Raw genomic sequence first — 20,947 nt, forward strand, 5'->3', positions numbered from 1 at the left:
CGACTGGCCGTTTTAAGAATCAGAGCTCTATTATATGATTGCACTTGCTCTGTAATGGGGATCCAGAGGGATGACTGCGCCAAGGCTCCAAGTGTACATGGCTGAGAAGGAGGCCTTTTCTTCATGCTGAACACGCTGTTAAAAGGACGTCGTTGTACACGATGACATGTGTATTATGTTCAACCGACATTCAATATTGTAAGCATGCATGCATAATGAAAATACCCATTATTCAAAATGTAAACTGTTAAAGAGGCCTACTAAACACAAAAATAAAGTATCCTTATTTTGCATGCAGACTAAGGCCCAGTCCCATTTCTCTCCCCTTAACAAGAACACTTGCTCTGAGTGCCCTTAGCTGCAAGTCAGCTCCCGAGCTGGCTAGCGTTCAAGGGTTGATTTTAAGGGACAAACAGCAATTCCCCTTGCTCCCCTAAGTATTGGGACATCCTACCCCTTTGCGGGAACACGCAAAATCTAGGGTTAGGAAGTAGCCTGTGGCTTATTATTAATCGCAATCCATATACATTAACCAAGAAGTCAGTCAAAAGTTCAAATAGGGAAGAGGAAGGAGCCAAAATAAAACTAAAATGAAAGCCATAGAAGGCCAGGAGATGGAAGTTACGGATTTGGATGAGCATCATAAAATAAGATCATCACAGTAATTAGCATGGGTTAAACAATGTCACAAGTCAAGGTGTAGGGCCTTTTAAACCTTAAAATGTTAAGGTACACCGATAGCTCAACGATATGCATATTACAAGATCAGCAAGACTCTCCCCTTACTCCTGATAGCAATGGTGACTTGCTGTGTAAGATTGGATCTGAACTTAAAATGTTTGGCAAGACAGGTTTAATCAGTAACACGCAAGCTATAATTAAGACTTTGGGTGCTTGCAATCATACAGCCTGTAATCACATTAACAAGCAAACACACAGGAAATGAAGATACAAGCATAGGGGACATTGGGAAACGTCTATTGCCTCCATAATCTGATGACAGTAATGCTATCCTGTTTGTGGCCCGATCCAGCACACAGGGCCCCTGGAGTTCTGAGGAGCCCCCACAGGGCCCCATGGAGACATGACTCCTTCCATTGCTGGCAAATTAAACAAAGTTACAATACTTTGGCAAGCAGTATGTCGCTGAAATATTGATGAGATACTTGACAAAAAGATAAGAAATAAATGTATTTTTCAATTGTTTTATTTAATCTGAGCGCAGTCTGTAATAGTTACTGTTCTTTGTGGGTAAAGTGAATTAAAGAGTAAAACCATATGAATATAACAGAGATTCTGATGAGAAGAGTAATAGAGAGCAACGAGACACTGACCTTGTTATTTCAGACTGATACAGTCCTATCAATTCAACTGCACCTATGGCCTCAGGTAATAATAATAAAAAAAAATGTTGGCATTTTATTGGGATTTAACTGTTGTGGTCTGTCTCTATTGGCCACACACACAGGCAACGCAACAACTGGCTGTTTCATTATCACGCAACCCAGGAGCCGCTCAGTTGCCTAACTTCCACACCCATGATTAGCTCATGCAGCATCAGGAACACTGCTCACTGCAGGAGCACGAGAAGCCCATGGAAAAACTTCACAGCCTTGAGTCAGCAGAAATCGCCCCCAGAATCATGTTATATTAGCAACAAATACAAGCCATGGCACCTAATAACTATATACTATGTATAGTATATAAACAGAAAGGGTTTTTCCCACCAGAATTAAGAATCTGAATGATCAATCTTTAAAGTAATCCAAACCATTCCTCTTTATTACGTTTATTTAAAGACACAACTTTCAGGAAAAACAAGTAAATCATCACAGCTTTGTTTGTGAGAGTAAACAGAGGAGGTGATGTGGAGGTCATATGCTAATAAATGAAGAAAGTGGTTATTAACATCCAGGAAAGCGAGTCAGACCTCCTGGTTGCCACCAGATAACAAATGGGTAAAATGCAGGTTTTCACCTCACAAGCTCCCTCACACAAGGAAATGCAAATCTGAGAAACAACAATTAAGAAAACAGTGACCCGAATATTAATTCAAAACATAAAAAAATAGATATTCAAATTACTGTATCAAAACAACATTTTCCTCATGTCAGCCCAACAATGTACAACCACTGAGTAACAAACCCAGAACAAATAGAATAAACATTCATAAAGATCCAGACGCTCTCAACGGCCACATCCAAAGATCCGGTTCCACTCCTCATACAGCTCCAGGTCTTTGGGAGAGACGCTGGGCCGCACGGCCCTCAGCGCATCCTGGAAGTCGTGGTAGAGGATGGGCCGTACCTGGTCGGGGCTGATGGTGGCGATGTCGCTGAGCTGGATGCTACGGATCGGTCCCAGCGCCGCCTCGCGGCACAGTTGCGTCATGTCCGCCCCGGAGAACCCCTCCGCCGCCACCACCACTCCCTCCAGCTCCTCCGCGCCCAGCTGGTTCTTCTCGCGGGCCATGAGGCTGGCGATGATCTGACGCCGGGCGGCGGCCTCGGGCAAGGGGATGTACAGCCGCTTGGACAGGCGCCGGCGGGCCGCCTCGTCGATCTCATGGGGCCGGTTGGTGGCGCCCACCACCAGGATACGGTCCTCGGCCGCGGTTGACGCCCCGTCCAGCTGCACCAGGAACTCCGTCTTGATGCGGCGTGACGAGTCGTGCTCTCCGTCCGTGCGCTGGGACAGCAGCGAGTCGATCTCGTCGATGAAGATGACCGCCGGCTGGTGGCAGCGGGCGATGGCGAACAGGGCGCGCACCATCTTCTCGCCGTCGCCCACCCACTTGGAGGTGAGCGACGAGGCGCTGATGCTGAAGAAGGTGGCCCCCGACTGGCAGGCGATGCACTTCCCGATGAGGGTCTTGCCGGTGCCTGGGGGCCCGAACAGGAGGATGCCTTTAGGTGGACCACGAAGGCCCGTGAAAATGTCTGGGCGCAACATGGGCCAGACCACAATCTCCTTTATGGTGGCCTTGGCAAACTCCAGGCCGGCGATGTCGTCCCAGGCGACGGGAGGCCCATGGTCCATGATCTCGCTCATGATCAGCTCAATTATCTTGGGCTCAAAGTTCTTCAGCCGCTCGTCCACGATTGGAGGCTCTTGATTGGCATCAAGGCTGGCCCCGCCCTCCTCATCCTCTGATCTTGGTAGAGGAGACACAAACTTAGAGCCTGCCCCACGAGGCCTGTTGGCGCCGAGCGATTTCTTCATGGCCGCCGCCAAGCCGGGGGCGGGGCCTCTCTGGGGCTGATGGGAGTTCTTCTTCTGTTGTTCGACGATGAACTGCTCCCGAGCTGATCGGAAATTGCCTGCTGCTGCTCGTGTCTCCGAGCTGCTCTGGCCTCTGTGCGTTCCCTTGACACCCGCGTCCCTGGAGGTCTCTCCGGTTTGGTTGTAGAAATTCTTCCGCTTCACAGCGTTGGTGGGAGGGAAGCAGGCGGACGGCTGGTTGTGCGTGGCACCGGCGAGGCCCGGGTTCCCCAGGCGGCCGAACGCATTGGCGCTGGTGGAACCCCCCTCAAAGTCATTCCCCCTCTCTGCAGCACCACCCAGTGCTTTCCCTGCAGTGTTGCTACCCTCTGTTTTTTTGTACACTTCAGCTCCCGTGGATTTGAATAATGGAGCGATGCTGCCTCTGCCTTCTTCTTGTCCAACAGAGATGTTAACATCTGCTGGCTCCACCAGGGAGCCACCGCCGCCTCCCCCCTTCGTCCCTGCCTGAATGATCCTCTGCACGCAGGGCAGCTCCTGCACACTCTCGGAGGTCAGGGACGACTCCCATTTGTCACTGTGGTTGCGCTGACTGCGGGCCAGGTGCAGTGCGCTCTCTGCATAGTTATTCAACCCTGAGTGCGGGTCATCGGAGTCCAGCACGGCGGCGTAGCGCTCCGAGTAGGTCCTGAGCAGGCTGTCCGCGCCGGCTTGGGAGATCTGGGAGCTTGCCCATGCATACTGAATGGAGAGGATGTGTGCCCGGTAGGCGTCTGCCTTCTGTTCAGGTGTGCAGGTGCCGGATGAAATGTCAAAGGACCTCTGCTGCCACTCGTCCAGGTGTGCGCCACTCATGCCTGGTCTGCTCCAGCCTGCTCAAGGAGAAAGGACCACATTCATTAAAAATACATGACCCAAGGAGCAGCAGGACTGACGAGTTAACCAGTGACCAACGCTCCAACCCCCATTTCAATTTCTAAAACCATAGCATTGGAGAGACTGGGCATTTTGTGCACTGGGATCACCGTTGTTTTAAGCTAGGCATGATTGGACTTAGTAATGATGCTTATAGCTTAGCCTTTAGCTTTATATCGCTAGATCAGAATGCATCATGCATGGGATGTTATGTTGGCAATACTCTGCCATATTGAGAGGACTCATGAGAGTTGCAGCATTGTCAAATCCTAAATCAACGTAAATATAACATAACTTTACCAACCGTGTGGCAGTTTGAAGCAGAACAATGTCCCCCTAACGATAAATCATTTCACAAATAACTACTAAACAACGAACAAAAAACTCATTGTGAACCCAATTAGGTTAACATTGAACGATCTTATGCTTCCAAAGTGAAGGCGGTAATTGCGATGTGACGTCACGATGTACAGTAGTACTTCAATAAAACTAACAATAGAAAGAATCGAAATATTATCGGTTATAGACCAATCTAGACAACTTGACAACAGTGCCAAACAACGTATCCAAATGTGCAGGAATCTATGAACTCCACTTACTAGTATTTGCGATAACCTCCGTTAAATATACATGCCCAAAACAACTAGTGCCCACTGCCCACACAACAACCAACCTTCCCGCCAGCTGCTGATCCACGAAGCGAGGGCTGCGTTCCAATTAGTTGGTTACAATACGGCCATAAAGCATTTTATATTCGAGTTCAAGAATTACGGACTGCACTATTATATACACTTGGTTGAGGAAATAAGTTTTATTAAATGTTTCTACATAAGAGTAAAACGGCCATTTAGATGCAAACATAAGACGAGGAAAAACAGAAGGGAAAGGTAAAATAATTGGAACGGTGTCAACAGTGTCATGCCGGTGTGCTCGGTTTCATAGTCCGGGTTGACCTCGTGTGTGGTTTTAATTTGTGATTTTATTTATACGTGTACGCCTTAATGTAAAAAAAAAAAAACATTTACGATTTTTTTAATTCTTATGTAACTTTGAAAACATGATAGAATTACTTAAACATTATTTAAACAATTATTTTTGCTTCGTTCACAGCAAACCTTAGATTAAAAAAGTCTACAATGCCATCTAGTGGCAATATTGCAGATGTACAGTAACTATGTTAACCGAATTGCATACTGGGATATTAAGTATATTTTATGATGCCAAAATAGATATAAGTAATTATAAAAAAAATATGACACGTGAAAATATCAAACAATTTTGCATTGCTTGTATAGATAAACTTGGGTAATGAGTTCAGCCCAAATATCCTATAATGAATCGACCGGTAGCCTATACACTGCATGGCAGACTACACTACCCAGAAACCAGGCACGGTTTGCGGTAGCCTGTCTGTAGGGAATGACAGACGACACTGGGTTCAACAAGAGAATAGGGAATAATAGACACACTGCGCGTAGACAATTTGGATTGCGTGACTGCCATCTCGATCCTAGTTTTCCAGTTAGCCATTTGTTAATTTGCATTCACTGTATATTGTTTAGGATTTAAAGAAGCTTGTGCTAAAGTTTGCGGGCTAACAATGATATTGGTCAGTTAGCAAGCTGGGGAGATAATCTTGGTTCCAGACGGAAGAGGCACCGTGAACTGGGGGCGATAGCAGTCACGCCCTTATCCAGGGATACCCATCCAACCCAAACTATGTCCTTCAGCCAACACAAAGTGTCATACATGGATCATTTGTAGGTTTATCGACTGTAGCATAACGCCTGAAAGGAGTTCTGGAGGAGGTAGGTCTGGACTGGATATGACGGACTTATTATCATGCTACAAACAATTGCGTCTGCGGAGATAACCCTCGCCAGTCCGCCTGCTGTAGAGCCAACCAGCCGGCTTTACACAACAGTGTGTTATTATTATCCCTAGATCATCATCACAGCCTCTCGACCTCTACCACCATGAATTCCCCTGTATATACATTTGTGACCCGGGACGACAACAGTTCAGTTTATGCAGAAGTTGCGAAAATACTTGTTTCTACTGGACACTGGAAGAGGTTGAAACGAGACAATCCCAGATTTAACCTGATCCTGGGGGAACGGAACAGGTTACCATTTGGACGCCTAGGTAAATGTTACATTTTTTTTTTCTGTAATCTAATGAAAGATAAACTCAAAAGAAGGCTACCTTATTACATCGTTTGTTGTGTTAAGCTTGCAATCGTTAATCTTTTCCATAAAATACTCTGTTGCTGCCACTCAAACATAAAATAGTTGCTCCATCATGTCGATGCGGAGACGTGTTGACGTCTGCCTCTGCAGTCCAGGCAGGGATAGGCTGTAGTGTACATATTGCGGAAAGTTAATGCAATTCTTCATTTATTACATTTGTCTGCACAGGTCACGAACCCGGACTTGTGCAACTGGTCAACTATTATCGAGGTGCTGATAAACTCTGCAGAAAAGCATCACTTGTGAAGTATGTATATTATAACATGTTTTATTATAACATCATTTTTCCTCCATGGATTAATTATTCATTGGACATTAGCTAAAAGCTGACCATTGACTCTGCTTTACTGGGACATTCTTCGCGCAGGCTGATAAAGACCAGCCCAGAGCTGTCTGACGCCTCAACCTGGTTACCAGAGTCCTACATCATCTATCCTACCAACCTCAACACCCCGGTTGCCCCGGCTAAGAACGGCATTAGCCACCTGAAGAGCAACCCCAAGACAGATGAGCGGGAGGTTTTCCTGGCCTCCTATCATGCTAGGAAAGAGAGCGGCGAGGGAACAGTGTGGATTGCCAAGTCATCAGCCGGAGCCAAAGGCAAGTCTTTCTGTGTGCGCTTTGTGTGTCTTAATCAAATTAGGCATTCATTATTTTTTTTCAAACTATAATATGACTGTATTACTAATATCAAATGAAATACAGACTATAAAATCAAAAATTTCAGTTGAAATATTTTAACTTCTCCAAATTCCTACAGGTGCTGGTATTTTGATATCCAGTGATGCGAATCAGTTACTGGAGTACATTGATAATCAGGGGCAGGTCCACATCATTCAGAAGTACCTGGAGAAACCGCTCCTGCTGGAGCCTGGCCATCGCAAATTTGACATCAGGCAAGTCAAGTCAATGTCATGTCAATGTCAGGTTCAATACTTTCAAGAGCTGTTCATCCCAATGCTGGCCTCAAATTACTTACCAGGCCCACAGTGAGATGCATATTCCCCTTCAAAGAGCCAGAGTGAACTTGGCAATTATACAGATTTGCACATTACTATTAAATAATCACAAACCACCGTATTTCTGGTGGCTCTGAGAGGGATTTATAACAGCAGTGAACAGCTTCTAACATCATCCTCCAGATTCTAACCGTCTGCTGGGTTCTGCTTGCTAGGAGCTGGGTGCTGGTGGACAGTCAGTACAACATCTACCTGTACCGGGAAGGCGTGCTGCGCACCTCCTCGGACCCGTACAACAGCGCCGACCTGGATGACATGACCAGCCACCTGACCAACCACTGCATCCAGAAGGAGCACTCGCAGAACTTCGGCCGCTACGAGGAGGGCAACGAGCTGTTCTTCGACGAGTTCCGCCAGTACCTGCTGAGCGCCCACCACGTTACCATGGAGACCACCATCTTACCTCAGATCAAGCAGATCATTAAGTAGGCCCCACAGTGCGTGTGTGTGTGATGGTTTCATGTCAGGGGGAGGGGCCCTGTTTTGTCTTTGTATTCAAAAGCTTGAAACAAGTACGTCGTTGGGTGTTTCCTCCCACTCACTTTCAAACATCTCTGGCTGAGTGTGTTTGGAGTATTCCTTTGTAAGATCTATCAAATCAGAATGTATTTGTTTATCCACCATCGCTATCGCATATACTTCCTTTAGTGATCCTATTAAAAAGAAAGATGGTTATTTACAGTACAGTGTTTGAGATGGGGAAAGCCCCCCTAACAACCATCTTATGTGATCTGGGTCTTTCAGGAGCTGCCTGTCGTGTGTGGAGCCTTCCATCACCACTAAGCACCTGTCCTACCAGAGCTTCCAGCTGTTTGGCTTCGACTTCATGGTGGACACCAGCTTCAGGGTGTGGCTGATAGAGATCAATGGAGCGCCGGCCTGCGCACAGTCAGTACCGCAGTAGCCTTGTCTTCACTTATTGATCCGTTGGTATCGGTTTCATGCCACTGTATACATCTGCTAAGTGTTGCTTCCTCTGTGTTAGCCTTGACTTGGCACCTTTTTGTTAAGCTTGACAACTTATTATGTCCCCTGGGAGTCTTGAAATGTATTGATTTTTAAGGAGGGTTATTGGTTCTTGATATTATTCGCAGTATCAACATTTTCAATCTGAGCAAGGTGGCACTCCTTGGTGGCACTACTTTCTAGATAAGCACCAGTTTGCATGTATCGTTCCATAGTGACATTACCGGTGTTAATTTTTAAATAAAATTGCTTAAAGGCATGGCTTTCTTTGCCACTCTGTATCAATATATATTATCTTCTCCACCTACAGGAAGCTGTACCCGGAGCTCTGCCAAGGCATTGTAGATGTGGCCATCTCCAGCGTCTTCAACCTTAACAGCGGCGCCGACTCTGGCTCCTCCTCTTCCTCCACCCCATACTCCTCCTCACCATCCTTCTCCACCATCACCCCTGGCTCATGCTCCTCTCCCAAGCTGAGAGGGCCCCTGCACGTGGGACCCTTCACCAGACTGTAGGCACAACCCCCTCCGGCCCCGACCCACCCCCTGAGCTTGGGGACTCCCCCATGCTTCTTCTCATGCTGTCCCACCCAGGAAGGCTGTGTGTGTGCCATGCCACACGCACCCTCAATACACACCTAGCCCTCACAGGGTGGGGTGTGTATTGGGGGGGGGAGAGCCCCTGCCTGCATATTGTGTTACATGATCATGAATGTGTTCTCCACTCCCAGGATGTGGGGCAGGGGGAAGTGAATAAAAGACTTGGATGTAAATATTGAAAGTGAAGATAGAGGAGGAGGAGGAGGAGGAGGAGAAGGCAAGCGACGAGATGGAAAATAGTTGAAGGATGAGTTTTAGAAAAATGTGGCACAGCCCGCCACCGCCAATGCTTCCGTTGGATGGATAAGGATGGACAAACGTTGGGCGAAGATGGAAACCGATAATGGATAAGTCAGAAGAACTGCAGTGCCTTTGTGAATCCCCCAGCCCTCACTCCCTTTAAAAGCATCAGTCAAGTCTTTGTGTTCCCGTCTGCCTTGGCAGTGCTGAATCGGGAAGAGAAAGTAAGGGGGAGGATTGATGTCTTTCTGGATTGCTTTACAGATGATGAACGATGTCTTAATGAGGTCTATTGAGGTTTTACCCTGGAAGAGTTTGTTGAAGCCTTCGGTCCTCCCTCTCACTGCAAATGGCCCACTGCCAAGGTTTGACGGAGGAACACACAAGTTCAAAATCCAATTCAAGTATTCAAGTGCAGTCCCAAATTTCTCTATGCTGGTTGCGTGAATGCTACAAATTACTTAATGTTGAAAGGGTGGAAGGAGTGCAAAAGTGAGTTAGTATTGTGTTTTCATATTCACACGTACTGCACGTACTCATGCACCTGCTTAGCTGAGCACTGGGTAAGACACTAGACTGCTGTTCTGTCCCAGTTAGTAACACTACTTTACCACATGGTCTCCTGCTGGTGAAAGGATTGCTTCAGTACAATAATCCTATCATATTTGATACGGCTAGTGTAAATCTATGTTTTTCTATTGCAAAAAATGTACACCTAAACTATCAAAATCGACGATTATGGAAAGCATTGACACTTTTGATAGTTTCTTTAGGTATCTTGGCACTAAGAATATTTTGATTTATGCTAGCCTATTTCTTTAAAATATAACATGATTAATGGTTATTATTTCTTACTCTTTATAAATGCAAATCATGTACTCATGTACTTACAGAATGCTTCCTAAAAAGGAAATTATTTATAGAACAGGAAAAAGATCATTCTGTTTGGAAGAAATGTAGTGTATAGTGCTTGTACATCTCATCTGGGATATGACACAATGAATGTGTTTTATTGGACAGTTAACTGTCAGTTGATGGGGGCGCATGACTAGAGTGTCCCGACAAAACTAACCAAGCCCATTTACGGTATATTTATGTTGGTTTATGATTCTACAGTACTACAACTCTCTTGAGTCCTCTCAATATTGCCGAACATTGCCAACAAAAACATCCCATGATGCATTCTGATGTACAAGCCCTATACAGACCAATGTAGTTTATTTGTGTCTATAATATCTTCCAATACCTTCTAAGTTTCAACCGTTTTTGATTTGTCTTCACCAAAGATGAACCTTCACTGTTCAAGCTTCACGCCTAGGAACTCACTGGCCTGGCTCATTAACCTCATATCACTGCCATTTCATTACTCCACCTTGTTAATTTAATACATAATTTTTTATACTTATTTTGCTACACTATAGCGTAAACAGTATTATCGTATTTGCCTGTTTTTTTTTAGCAACTTCTTGATAAAAAAAGAAAACATTTTCTACATTAGTTGTGTGATTTTTGTACTTTTATTTTAGTATTTGCAATAAAGATCCACTGGTCTTTCCTTAGCTCTTCAGCCCAAAATTGTCCCTCATGTTACATGTATTTTTTGTTTAGTCCAGCATCAGCAATGCACACAGATCCACTTCCACAGTACTCTCCCAGCCTGTATATGGACATTATTTATGTTTTTATTTACCGTGTGTTAACATGTTGACTGAGAAATGAAGGAATGCAGCCATGAAGCAAAACATCAATGGTTGTGGAATGGAAAATAATTGAAGTGTATTTATTTAGTGATTACTTAATATCATGTTCTCAGAGGTCAATGCAAATGTGTGAATATCAACATGCTTTTTATGTGTAGAAGCATTACCCAGACGGGTTGCTTGATAAAGAAATACAAATAAATGGCATTTCTGTAGAGACTATGTACACAAATATACAAATGTCTTTATATCTGCTAATCATTTGGGGAAATTAAAAAGTGTCAGTATTTAAAAAAAAACATACTTGCTGGAAAAAGTCTTTCCATCAAAGGGAAGGGGTGCCTTAGAGGGAATTGCTTGTTGTATTGCCTGAAATAGAAGCAATCGACCTCCTGCATGTAAATGAAAATTCATTTATTCAATTGATTGTAATGGTCTGAATTTGTTACCATACCTTTGAAGATTTGCTGTTTGATGTTATTTCTTGAACAGCATTGATGTAATTTCCTGTCATGCACGTTTTGTTGCACATCTGATCATTTTTAGACTGTGTTTTCTCTTCATTTTGGGTTCCTCTTTCTTACCAAAGAAAACATTGCTGTTTTTTCCCCAGATACATTTCAGTGCTTTTAAATGTTATATTTTTTTTTATGTCAGATTGGAAGTTTAGGTGGTCATCAGGTCGTAGAAGGAGGCATCCGTAGTCAAAATATGTAAATGCTGTTCGTGTGTTTCTGTATGTTTTGATGTTTTATTAAAACCTGCACGAAACCGTGATTGTCTTTACCCAATGTTATCAATGCATTCATTTCATTAATGCAATTATTCTTTAAACTTTATGAAATTAGGCTAAATACTTATATATCTTCAGTTTTTTAATCAAACTTAGCCACCACCAATACATCTGCCATCAGCAGTATATTGCGAATTCAGAACTGAAAGAGGTCAACACAAAACGTGTTCGTAAATATGACTTTTTTTTTCTTTTTCAAGTAGACATTATTTAATTATGAATAATAATCAAGAATAATAATCAGATAATAATACCATGGCAACTAAAAGCGAATTGAAGAAGCGTCACTTCCATACAGTGAAAACAGCTTTCTCTTCCGGGTGACATAGGGGTTGTACTTCCGGTATCACAAGGCACATGTGGTAAACAAGCACTGCAGCAACATGGACTTTTCAACCAAGTGGGATGATCTATCAGAAGGTCCAAGTTTAAAGCATTTATCGGAACCAGGATTTGGCGTCCCGAAGGAGAAACAGCATGCTGCTATTCAGGATATTACTAAAGCCCACACGGAGTCCTTCGACCAGGCTGTCACAGATGGGCTGAGTCGCGTGGTGCAGGTTAGTCCTGGTGTCCTCCTGTGTTATTAGGTTTAATGAACTTGAACCAAGTAATTAAATCTAAAGTTAAGAAATATGGGTTAAAATATCGGGCCCGGTCACTATTATAGATCTAAGGGATGGATCATTGATCATTAATAATTACTAATTATTTTGTTGAGACTGAACTATAATCAAGCAATAACACAATAAAGATAGAGCTAATTGAAGCATGCCGTCCATGATCAAGGCCTGCTATCTGATAACCCTTCTTCCGAAGTCTTCCAATGCACGACGGATTCATGTAAACCGACATGATCAAATGTGTCACTTACCATGTGCAGCTTGCTTTACTTTGCATGTTCTTTTCTTTTCTCAGGCTATTCGGCCATTGGAGTTCACATACAATAATGACCGAATCTCCCTGGCCTTTGTCGATGCCACCATTATGAAACCAATGGTGGCAAAGGGCACTGTCTGCCGGGACCTGAGGGTGTTCCCAGCAGAGTGCAGGGCAAGAAAATGTTCTTACAAGTCAAAGATTGTGGTAAGTCATCCTTTAAAAGGGGTTAGCTGTGTGTGAACCAGGAGGAATGATTAACAGTGTTTTCAATTGTTTGTTGCAGTAGTTTAGCATTAGCAGTAACACAGCATTTAATAAAGTAGCCCATCTTTTTCTTATCCCACTGCCAGTGACATATTATGTTGTGAATATGACAACAATTGGGACATGAAGCTGTTATGATAAAGTATAACCTTGTGTTGTAATCTGAGCCTCGTCGTTTGTCTACCAGGCAGATATCAGTTGGTCGGTGAATGGCGTTCCCAAAGGCATCATCAAACAGTTCCTGGGCCAGGTACCCATCATGGTGAAGTCCAAACTGTGCAACCTGCACGGCCTTCCCCCAAAAGAGCTTATCAAGCACCACGAAGAAGCCCAGGTAACAGATATATTGCACACTAACTCCGGATGATTCTGACTACTAATTTCCCTTAAGATTAATTAAATGATTAAATTCATGATTAGAAGTTTTGTCAAACTACTGTTGCTATACGTTGGTTAATCAGGCCTATAAAAAGCCTGGTCCAACTCTTGTATGCTTGTATGAAAAATGAACGCAGCAACCACTTAACTAAGACAGCTGACGCAACAAACGTGTCCATGTACACATCAGCCATCTGCTTTATGTGAAAACAAAGTCTGCTCTCCTCAATAGGAAATGGGCGGGTACTTCATCATTAACGGGATCGAGAAGGTAATCCGGATGTTGATCATGCCGAGGAGGAACTACCCGATAGTCTTGTGCAGGCCCAAGTGGAAGTCCAGAGGCCAGGGATATACTCAGTACGGTAGGTAAAACCATTTTCAAAATCCATCCGCCAGGATTGCTGGTTGACTCTCCAGCTTGTTAACAGGTTGGTCTGGCGTGTTCTGTGCCACCAGGTATTTCCATGCACAGTGTGAGGGAGGAGCACACGGCCGTCAACATGAACCTTCATTACCTGGAAAACGGCACCATGATGTTGAACTTCATATTCAATAAAGAGCTCTTCTTTCTTCCGCTTGGCTTTGTGCTCAAGGTACGGATTATGGCTTATGGTCATAATATTGAATGAATGGGTTTATATTTACCTACTTTCCAGCTTGTTAATTCTTTAGGTTGGCAACTCATTTTTTTCCTTCATTTAATCTGCTTTTGTATTTATTATTTCTGCATCAATACTACTCACGCTTGTATGAGTCAAGTGAATTCTATGAGTTGTTGAACCTACTGGAATGGTGCTATCTTCTAACCCCCACATGTTTTTTCAGGCCCTGGTGGACTTCTCAGACTTCCAGATCTACCAGGAGCTGATCAAGGGGCAGGAGCACAACACCTTCTACAAGAGCTGTGCGGCGGAGATGCTGCGCATGGTCATGGAGCAGGACTGCGTGACCCGCAGCCAGACACTCAACTACCTTGGAGAGCGCTTCCGGGTCAAGCTCATGCTGCCCGAGTGGTACACCAATGAGCAGTTTGCAGAATACCTCCTTGAGTACGTTTCCATCACCATCTCCATCCATCATGCTCCTGCCCTTGTTGTTGTTGTAGTGCAGTCATGTGATGGTGAATCTCTTGGTTTCTGCTCTCACCAGGGAGTGCATCTGCATCCACCTCAAGTCCAACGTGGAGAAGTTCTACCTGCTGTGCATGATGACCAGAAAGCTCTTCACCTTCGCCAAGCAGGAGTGCACGGATGAGAACCTGGACAGTCTCATGACGCAGGAGGCCCTCACACCTGGTCAGCTGTACATACGCTTCCTCAAGGCAAGTGGTGTCACCCTGAGTATTATATAAGTCACCTCCGTTTGTTTACATGCACTGCTGTCATTTTGGGAAGGGGTCATATTTACGTGAGTAAATGGTACACTCCTATAAGAGAGTGTGCCGGCTGATCACATGAAACCTATGTGATGACTTTTAGAATCACGTGATTTTTAGAATACCCATGCTCCAATAGGGCGACTGTCTCAATCAGGGCAAGGGAAAGTGTTGTAATCCTTTCCATTGTCGTCCTGTCCTCAATGCAAACAGGAGCGGATGGCCAGCTGGTTGACCAGCGTAATGCTGAACATGAGAAAGAAACGCAAAGTGACCGAACAGCTGACCTCCGGTTCCATGATGAAGATGTTCCTAAAAGCCACCGAGATCACCAGAGCGTTCGAATACTTCCTCGCAACCGGGACTCTCGTTTCCCGATCTGGTATGGCCGTGCAATAATTGGAATCGTACTGATGATTTGTTTGCTCAGAATGTTTTTTTCCCTCACACACAGAGCTCTCTCACACACCGAGCCCTAACTCCTCTGCCGTCCCCCCCCAGGTCTGGGCATGATGCAGAACTCAGGCCTGAGTGTTGTGGCCGACAAGCTCAACTTCATCCGCTACCTGTCTCACTTCCGCTGCGTGCATCGAGGGGCCGCCTTCGCCAAGATGAGGACCACCACAGTGCGCAAGCTGCTGCCCGAGTCCTGGGGCTTCCTGTGTCCCGTCCACACCCCCGACGGAGAGCCCTGCGGCCTCATGAACCACATGACCGCCAGCTGTGAATTAGTCACCCAGAGCTGGTCCAACGTGAGCCTGCCCGGTCTGCTCTGCTCCCTGGGTGGGTAGCTGATGTTCCTAGTTCACTAGGCGGATTACAGAGAGAGAAAGACAGAGTCATGTGTGTGTGCTTGTGTGTGTTTGAAACCTGGCACAATACATTGAAAACTCAGACTGCTGTCCCTCTATGTCGTAGGTGTCACCCCTGTGGACGGGATGCCCAGTAAAGCGTTTTCCGACTGCTACGTCGTGCTCCTGGATGGTAACGTGGTGGGCTGGGTGGAGGAGGAGATCGCCCCACTGGTCGCTGACTCACTGCGCACCTTTAAGGTATTTGTTCAGTTAGCTTTTAGCCCAGTCGCTTTATATTCAGTTAAAGAGTCCGTAAGACGTAACAATAAATATCTTGCTTTTAGTACAAACCTTTGTCACAAAAAAACTTATTCACACATGAATCAAGAAAAAATACATGAAAAAAATACATATAAATACATATCCATCTTTACTCACAAATATTGTAACTCGATCAGCAGTCCACATAATCAAGCATCAGTCTCCTCCTAATGAGCCACATGGTCAATAATCCAGCACCAGCCTCCTGCTAATGAGCCACATGGTCCTTCTGCAGGTTCTGAAGGAGAAGAGGATTCCACCGTGGACCGAGATCGTGTTGGTCCCCAAGACGGGCAAGGCCAGCATGTACCCCGGCCTGTTCATCTTCACCACAACCTGCCGCATGATGCGGCCCGTCCGGAACCTCGCCCTGGGCAAGGAGGAGCTCATAGGAACCTTTGAACAGGTGCGTGGGAATGGTTGTCACGCAGTGGACCTGGATGGGAGGGGTGGGTGAGAGATGTCCAGCCTCATGAGACCAACCTGCTCTCACATTCTGTTTTCTCTCAGTGGAACATACTGTCCTCGGGCCGGTTGGACCTCTTCCAATGAATACTAAATGATTAAATCAGTTCTTGGGGGAGAGAGTTTCAGTTGGAGAATAATAAGGAGCGCCGCAGACTGCAGAATTTCAAAACAACGGATGTGCCAAGGAAAAGTCTGGGAATCAACGGAGCAGTCTAACATTTTGATATAAAATAGACTGAATAATCTTGTTAAAGATCAATCGAAAGGCTTTTCTTCGAGGAGAATGTCTCTGCTTGACTTCCAACCGGATTCGGAAGAGCGATTGCTTAATCGGATTGGATGGCTGGACTTATTTAACAACATAATGCCATGCCCATATGTGGACATCTATTGCTGCCCAGTCCATGCCAGAGTGATATTCGTTGTGAAACGCAAACCTTAATATCGGGACGATCTTTCAAGGCTAGGTAATTACATTACCGCTCTCTCTGTCACTCTCACAGCTCTACATCAATGTGGGCGTCATGGAGGATGAGATACAGCCGGGCGTCACCACTCACCAGGAACTGTTCCCCCACACCATGCTGAGTGTCGTGGCCAACTTCATCCCCTACTCCGACCACAACCAGAGTCCCAGGAACATGTACCAGTGTCAGATGGGTAAAGGCCTCAATTCGTCCGCCGAGCAATTAAACTGAATTCCATTGAAAGTAAATGTTGAAATGCACGGACCACTGGAATCTGAACTGCAACTCCCCACCCCCACCCCCCCACGGTCCCTGCAGGTAAACAGACGATGGGCTTCCCGCTGCAAGCGTTCCTGAATCGCTCCGACAACAAGCTGTACCGCCTGCAGACCCCCCAGAGCCCCCTGGTCAGGCCCGTCATGTACGACCACTACAACGTCGACGAGTACCCCATCGGCACCAACGCCATCGTGGCGGTCATATCCTACACGGGCTACGACATGGAGGACGCCATGGTGAGACATCCACCTTTTTTTAGAGTCGGGTTTCCCCATCAACAGTGTGGGAAGAGGCGATGACCTGAAGTGACTTTGGGGTTTGTGTCCTTCAGATTGTGAACAAGTCGTCCTGGGAGAGGGGCTTCGCCCACGGCTGCATCTACAAGACGGAGATGGTGGACCTGACGCAGAAGATGAAGGGCGAGGACAACCTGGTGTTCCACGCCGACCCGGCCGACCCCAAAGTGCGCGGCAAGCTGGACGCCGACGGACTCCCGCAGATCGGAGCGAGGCTCAGCTACGGGGACCCCTTCTACAGCTACATCAACCTCAACACCGGCGTGAGCCACGTCAACTTCTACAAGTAGGTCACCCCCCCCCCCCCCCCCCCCCCCTCCCCTCTCCCCAGTCACGTAAGCCGGGCTCGCGTTCAGTCATTCCTCGGCGCAGGAGGGCCAGAGTCCGTTCCAATGTTTTGTGGTCGTCTGATTGGCAGGAACCAGGAGAGCTCCGTGGTGGACAACATCAAGATCTGCAGCAACGACCAGGGCACGGGCACCTTCAAGCGCATCTGCATCACGGTGCGCATCCCGCGCAACCCCACCATCGGCGACAAGTTCGCCAGCCGCCACGGCCAGAAGGGCATCCTCAGCCGCCTGTGGCCCGCCGAGGACATGCCCTTCACGGAGAACGGCATGTCGCCCGACATCCTCTTCAACCCCCACGGCTTCCCGTCGCGCATGACCATCGGCATGCTCATCGAGAGCATGGCGGGCAAGTCGGCGTCCATGCACGGCCTGTGCCACGACGCCACGCCCTTCACCTTCTCGGAGAAGAACGCGGCGCTGGACCACTTCGGCGTGCTGCTGCGCGAGGCGGGCTACAACTACTACGGCACGGAGCGGCTGTACAGCGGGCTGAGCGGCCTGGAGCTGGAGGCGGACATCTTCATCGGCGTGGTGTACTACCAGCGGCTGCGCCACATGGTCTCCGACAAGTTCCAGGTGCGGACGACGGGCGCCCGGGACAAGGTGACCAACCAGCCGGTGGGCGGGCGCAACATGCAGGGCGGCGTGCGCTTCGGCGAGATGGAGCGGGACGCGCTGCTGGCGCACGGCACCTCCTTCCTGCTGCACGACCGCCTCTTCAACTGCTCGGACCGCTCCGAGGCGGAGGTGTGCGTGCCGTGCGGCAGCCTGCTGTCGCCGCTGCTGGAGAAGCCCACCAACTCGACCATCCGCCACCGCAAGACGGTGTGCATGCTGTGCGGCCGCAGCGACACCATCGACACCATCAACGTGCCGTACGTCTTCCGCTACTTTGTGGCCGAGCTGGCCGCCATGAATATTAAAGTCAAGTTGAACGTGAAGTGAGAACTCCCCGCCGACCGAGGGGGGGGGGGGGCAATGTGGACCCGAGGGTGGGGTTGGGTTCCGCCCATGTGGATTGGGTGCAGGCCGTGGTGCCTTTTGAGCAAGGGAGGAATGATTATGTGATGTTGTATTTAAGATATTTTTGTATACGTGGAATTCAGCCAGAACAAGACTACTGCACTGTTTTAGACGGGAAGTTATGGAGCTGGTTTGAATGCAATGGTTAAAGATGGATGAAAAGGCTTAATGATGGAGGAGTGGGGATGAAAGATGCAACATATCATCGATTTTATAAGATGTTCATTTCTGGAACACACACCCAAACAGAGGGGTGTTTCTGTGTATGATTATGCTATTTCAATTTCTGCTGAAGAGAGCAATAAAGACTATAAAAGCTGTTTATGATTGTTCCAATATTTTAATGAGCGTACACACAGGCGGCTATTATCTAAGATTCTATTCTAATGTAGTGTTGTTTTCATTCATCCTATCCTAATATAAATCATTTGATTTGGCACTCTTTCATCACATAAGGTACATTTTATTCATTCAATTCTACCAAGATGCCCGGCAGGTCTAGAACGGTTGGAACGGTATAGTCGGGTTTAGCTGTACACATGTCTTGCGGTGCTCCAGAGTTCTTAATCCAAACCGTAGCTCGCACCCCGGCATCAAAGCCCCCCTGTATATCTGTGTCCAGAGAGTCCCCGACCATCACGCAGCGCTGCGCCTCTACCCCAAGCACTGTGAAGCAGTGGTTGAAGATGGAAACAGCCGGCTTCTGCTCCGCAAAGTCTCCTCCCACTATGATAAAGTCGAAGAACTCCTCGCACCTCGTCGCGATTATCTTCTCCCTCTGCGTCTGACTCTCGCCGTTGGTGAGCAGGAGCAGCTTGTATCTACTTCTCAGAGCCTCCAGCAGGGCGCATATCTCCGGGCTGAGGCTGAGAAGCTCCAAACGGCTGCTTTTCCAGAGGTAGTAGCATTCACTAGCCAACGATCTAGTACAACTGCCGGCGGCCTCCTGGATGCCGTGCTCCCAGTGGTCCACCCGCAGCTCGTCTATAGAGCCGCCTGACGTAGGGTCAAAGGTCTCGCGCTGCAGTTTGTGTTTGAACTTTTCATTGATGTGGCCCATGGTGACGTCATCGAGGCCCCGTGTCTTCCGCAGGTAGTCGTTGGTCTAAAATACAAACAAAATACAACATATAAATCCACGATCCACCCCCATTGTCATTTCATCCGCCAACAATCGTAATATATTGTATAAATAAATACGGCTCTTTTACATTTAATTTATTATTCAGACCATTAAAACCAAAGTAATTAAAACCTTATACGTTTGAATTGTTTAATAACCTCACCTTTCCTATTGCAACACGGGATGCAAGTGCAGTTTCAATGAGTGTGTTGTCTAAATCAAACAATATCGCCTCAATGGGCTTTCGATCCATTGCGGCGTACCAGTTCTGAGTTCGACGTAAACACACGCGGAAGTGACTTCGGAATCGAATCGGTTGCGGTTCCTTTTCAGGGTCATGTGGTTGTAGTTCTAAAAACAGCGCGACACCTCGTTGCGTCCACTAGAGGGCGGGAGTGGATCAATTTACAGGCTTTGTTAATTTAAAAAAAATAATAATAATACATCAGCAAGGATATGTACTCGAAATGAGACTCTTTCTAGGATCAGCCAGCACTGTTTAAAGGAACAGAGGCCTATTAGTACAAACTATGTCTGCCTTGTCTGCCTATTCAGTTACAATAGCAATAGCACTGCAAAGACACCATGTGACATTGTCTGAGAATATTATATGAATAATCTTTATAATTATAACAATATTACCCCACGCCGTTGGTTAGTTCTAGCAACATGTTTAGCTTTTGGTTTGTCCAGACGGGATCTTTTGGAATTCAGTCAAGACAGAGAATAGGAAATGATATGGTGTAAACTTGTTCTTCGTCTAAAATGTTGGCCTACTTAATAAGCCTGTATGACTTGGTGGATCGAGCGCACAACCACTATCCAAACATTCTTTATTTATTACGCAACCGTGTGCTTTGCTTACTTTTTCAGCTGGACAAATGCCAGAGGTTCACACGCAACTGCGTGAGGGCTTGGTGTGCTCATACCTAAGTATTAAGCGCTACTGCATGCACCATAGCCGCTGTGGGGACGTTGCTGAAGTTTGAGTATTGAGTGTGTAATTACACAAGTTTATCTTGAGGACGAATGACATGGATATTGGGACAACTGAAGAGCAAGCTGTCATTAATGTATCTTAACAGCACCTGCCTGTTGCATGCGAAGGTGAGGCATGCTTGTAAAAATGAAAGACATGTTGCAAGTGAATTCCAAGCCGTTGCTTAATTATCACAGACTTAAAATCTAAGCAGGAAATGTGGTTGCAGTAGGTGCGGACTT

The 20,947-nt window shown here is 46.4% G+C and overlaps 4 protein-coding genes across 6 annotated transcripts; 2 read left to right on the forward strand and 2 right to left on the reverse strand.

Moving 5' to 3' along the window:
- Positions 1-1,857: 1,857 nt before the first annotated feature.
- On the reverse strand, positions 1,858-4,956 carry fignl1 (fidgetin-like 1). Of its 2 annotated transcripts, none has more exons than XM_084470885.1 (2): positions 4,811-4,956; positions 1,858-4,094 (listed from the first exon to the last, which is right to left on the reverse strand). In XM_084470885.1, the coding sequence occupies exon 2, from the start codon at positions 4,075-4,077 to the stop codon at positions 2,188-2,190; it is 1,890 nt and encodes a 629-aa protein (XP_084327011.1). In that variant the 5' UTR covers positions 4,078-4,094; positions 4,811-4,956; the 3' UTR covers positions 1,858-2,187. The 2 variants fall into 2 exon arrangements, with proteins under 2 accessions (XP_084327011.1, XP_084327010.1); XM_084470884.1 differs by lacking the exon at positions 4,811-4,956 and adding an exon at positions 4,737-4,783.
- Positions 4,957-5,601: 645 nt separating this feature from the next.
- Positions 5,602-11,613, forward strand: ttl (tubulin tyrosine ligase). Of its 2 annotated transcripts, XM_084470895.1 has the most exons (8): positions 5,602-5,945; positions 6,082-6,282; positions 6,555-6,633; positions 6,754-6,986; positions 7,147-7,282; positions 7,561-7,830; positions 8,150-8,293; positions 8,682-11,613. In XM_084470895.1, the coding sequence occupies exons 2-8, from the start codon at positions 6,114-6,116 to the stop codon at positions 8,884-8,886; spliced, it is 1,236 nt and encodes a 411-aa protein (XP_084327021.1). In that variant the 5' UTR covers positions 5,602-5,945; positions 6,082-6,113; the 3' UTR covers positions 8,887-11,613. The 2 variants fall into 2 exon arrangements, with proteins under 2 accessions (XP_084327021.1, XP_084327020.1); XM_084470894.1 differs by having other exon boundaries at positions 5,602-6,282.
- A 456-nt stretch (positions 11,614-12,069) lies between these two features.
- Positions 12,070-18,923, forward strand: polr1b (RNA polymerase I subunit B). Its single transcript, XM_084470876.1, has 15 exons — positions 12,070-12,263; positions 12,622-12,789; positions 13,037-13,183; positions 13,460-13,592; positions 13,687-13,823; positions 14,056-14,279; positions 14,380-14,551; positions 14,819-14,987; positions 15,107-15,388; positions 15,524-15,657; positions 15,956-16,126; positions 16,692-16,848; positions 16,974-17,170; positions 17,266-17,516; positions 17,649-18,923. Exons 1-15 carry the CDS (start codon positions 12,087-12,089, stop codon positions 18,523-18,525), a joined length of 3,396 nt encoding a protein of 1,131 aa, XP_084327002.1. The 5' UTR covers positions 12,070-12,086; the 3' UTR covers positions 18,526-18,923.
- Positions 18,924-18,929: 6 nt separating this feature from the next.
- nanp (N-acetylneuraminic acid phosphatase) lies at positions 18,930-20,000 on the reverse strand. Its single transcript, XM_084470909.1, has 2 exons — positions 19,890-20,000; positions 18,930-19,708 (listed from the first exon to the last, which is right to left on the reverse strand). The coding sequence occupies exons 1-2, from the start codon at positions 19,977-19,979 to the stop codon at positions 19,067-19,069; spliced, it is 732 nt and encodes a 243-aa protein (XP_084327035.1). The 5' UTR covers positions 19,980-20,000; the 3' UTR covers positions 18,930-19,066.
- Positions 20,001-20,947: the final 947 nt, after the last annotated feature.

Source organism: Micromesistius poutassou, assembly GCF_964030765.1.
Source record: "Micromesistius poutassou genome assembly, chromosome: 7".
NCBI lineage: Eukaryota > Metazoa > Chordata > Actinopteri > Gadiformes > Gadidae > Micromesistius > Micromesistius poutassou.

Bases quoted from the DNA above. Each gene is read 5' to 3' on its own strand.
- fignl1 (XM_084470885.1), bottom strand. From the start codon at position 4,077: ATGAGTGGCGCACACCTGGACGAGTGGCAGCAGAGGTCCTTTGACATT.
- ttl (XM_084470894.1), top strand. From the start codon at position 6,114: ATGAATTCCCCTGTATATACATTTGTGACCCGGGACGACAACAGTTCA. The intron at 6,283-6,554 runs GTAAATGTTACA...TTGTCTGCACAG, and splicing joins GTTACCATTTGGACGCCTAG to GTCACGAACCCGGACTTGTG. The intron at 6,987-7,146 runs GCAAGTCTTTCT...AAATTCCTACAG, and splicing joins GTCATCAGCCGGAGCCAAAG to GTGCTGGTATTTTGATATCC.
- polr1b (XM_084470876.1), top strand. From the start codon at position 12,087: ATGGACTTTTCAACCAAGTGGGATGATCTATCAGAAGGTCCAAGTTTA. The intron at 12,790-13,036 runs GTAAGTCATCCT...TTTGTCTACCAG, and splicing joins CTTACAAGTCAAAGATTGTG to GCAGATATCAGTTGGTCGGT. The intron at 14,988-15,106 runs GTATGGCCGTGC...GTCCCCCCCCAG, and splicing joins GACTCTCGTTTCCCGATCTG to GTCTGGGCATGATGCAGAAC.
- nanp (XM_084470909.1), bottom strand. From the start codon at position 19,979: ATGGATCGAAAGCCCATTGAGGCGATATTGTTTGATTTAGACAACACA. The intron at 19,709-19,889 runs GTGAGGTTATTA...TTTGTATTTTAG, and splicing joins CCCGTGTTGCAATAGGAAAG to ACCAACGACTACCTGCGGAA.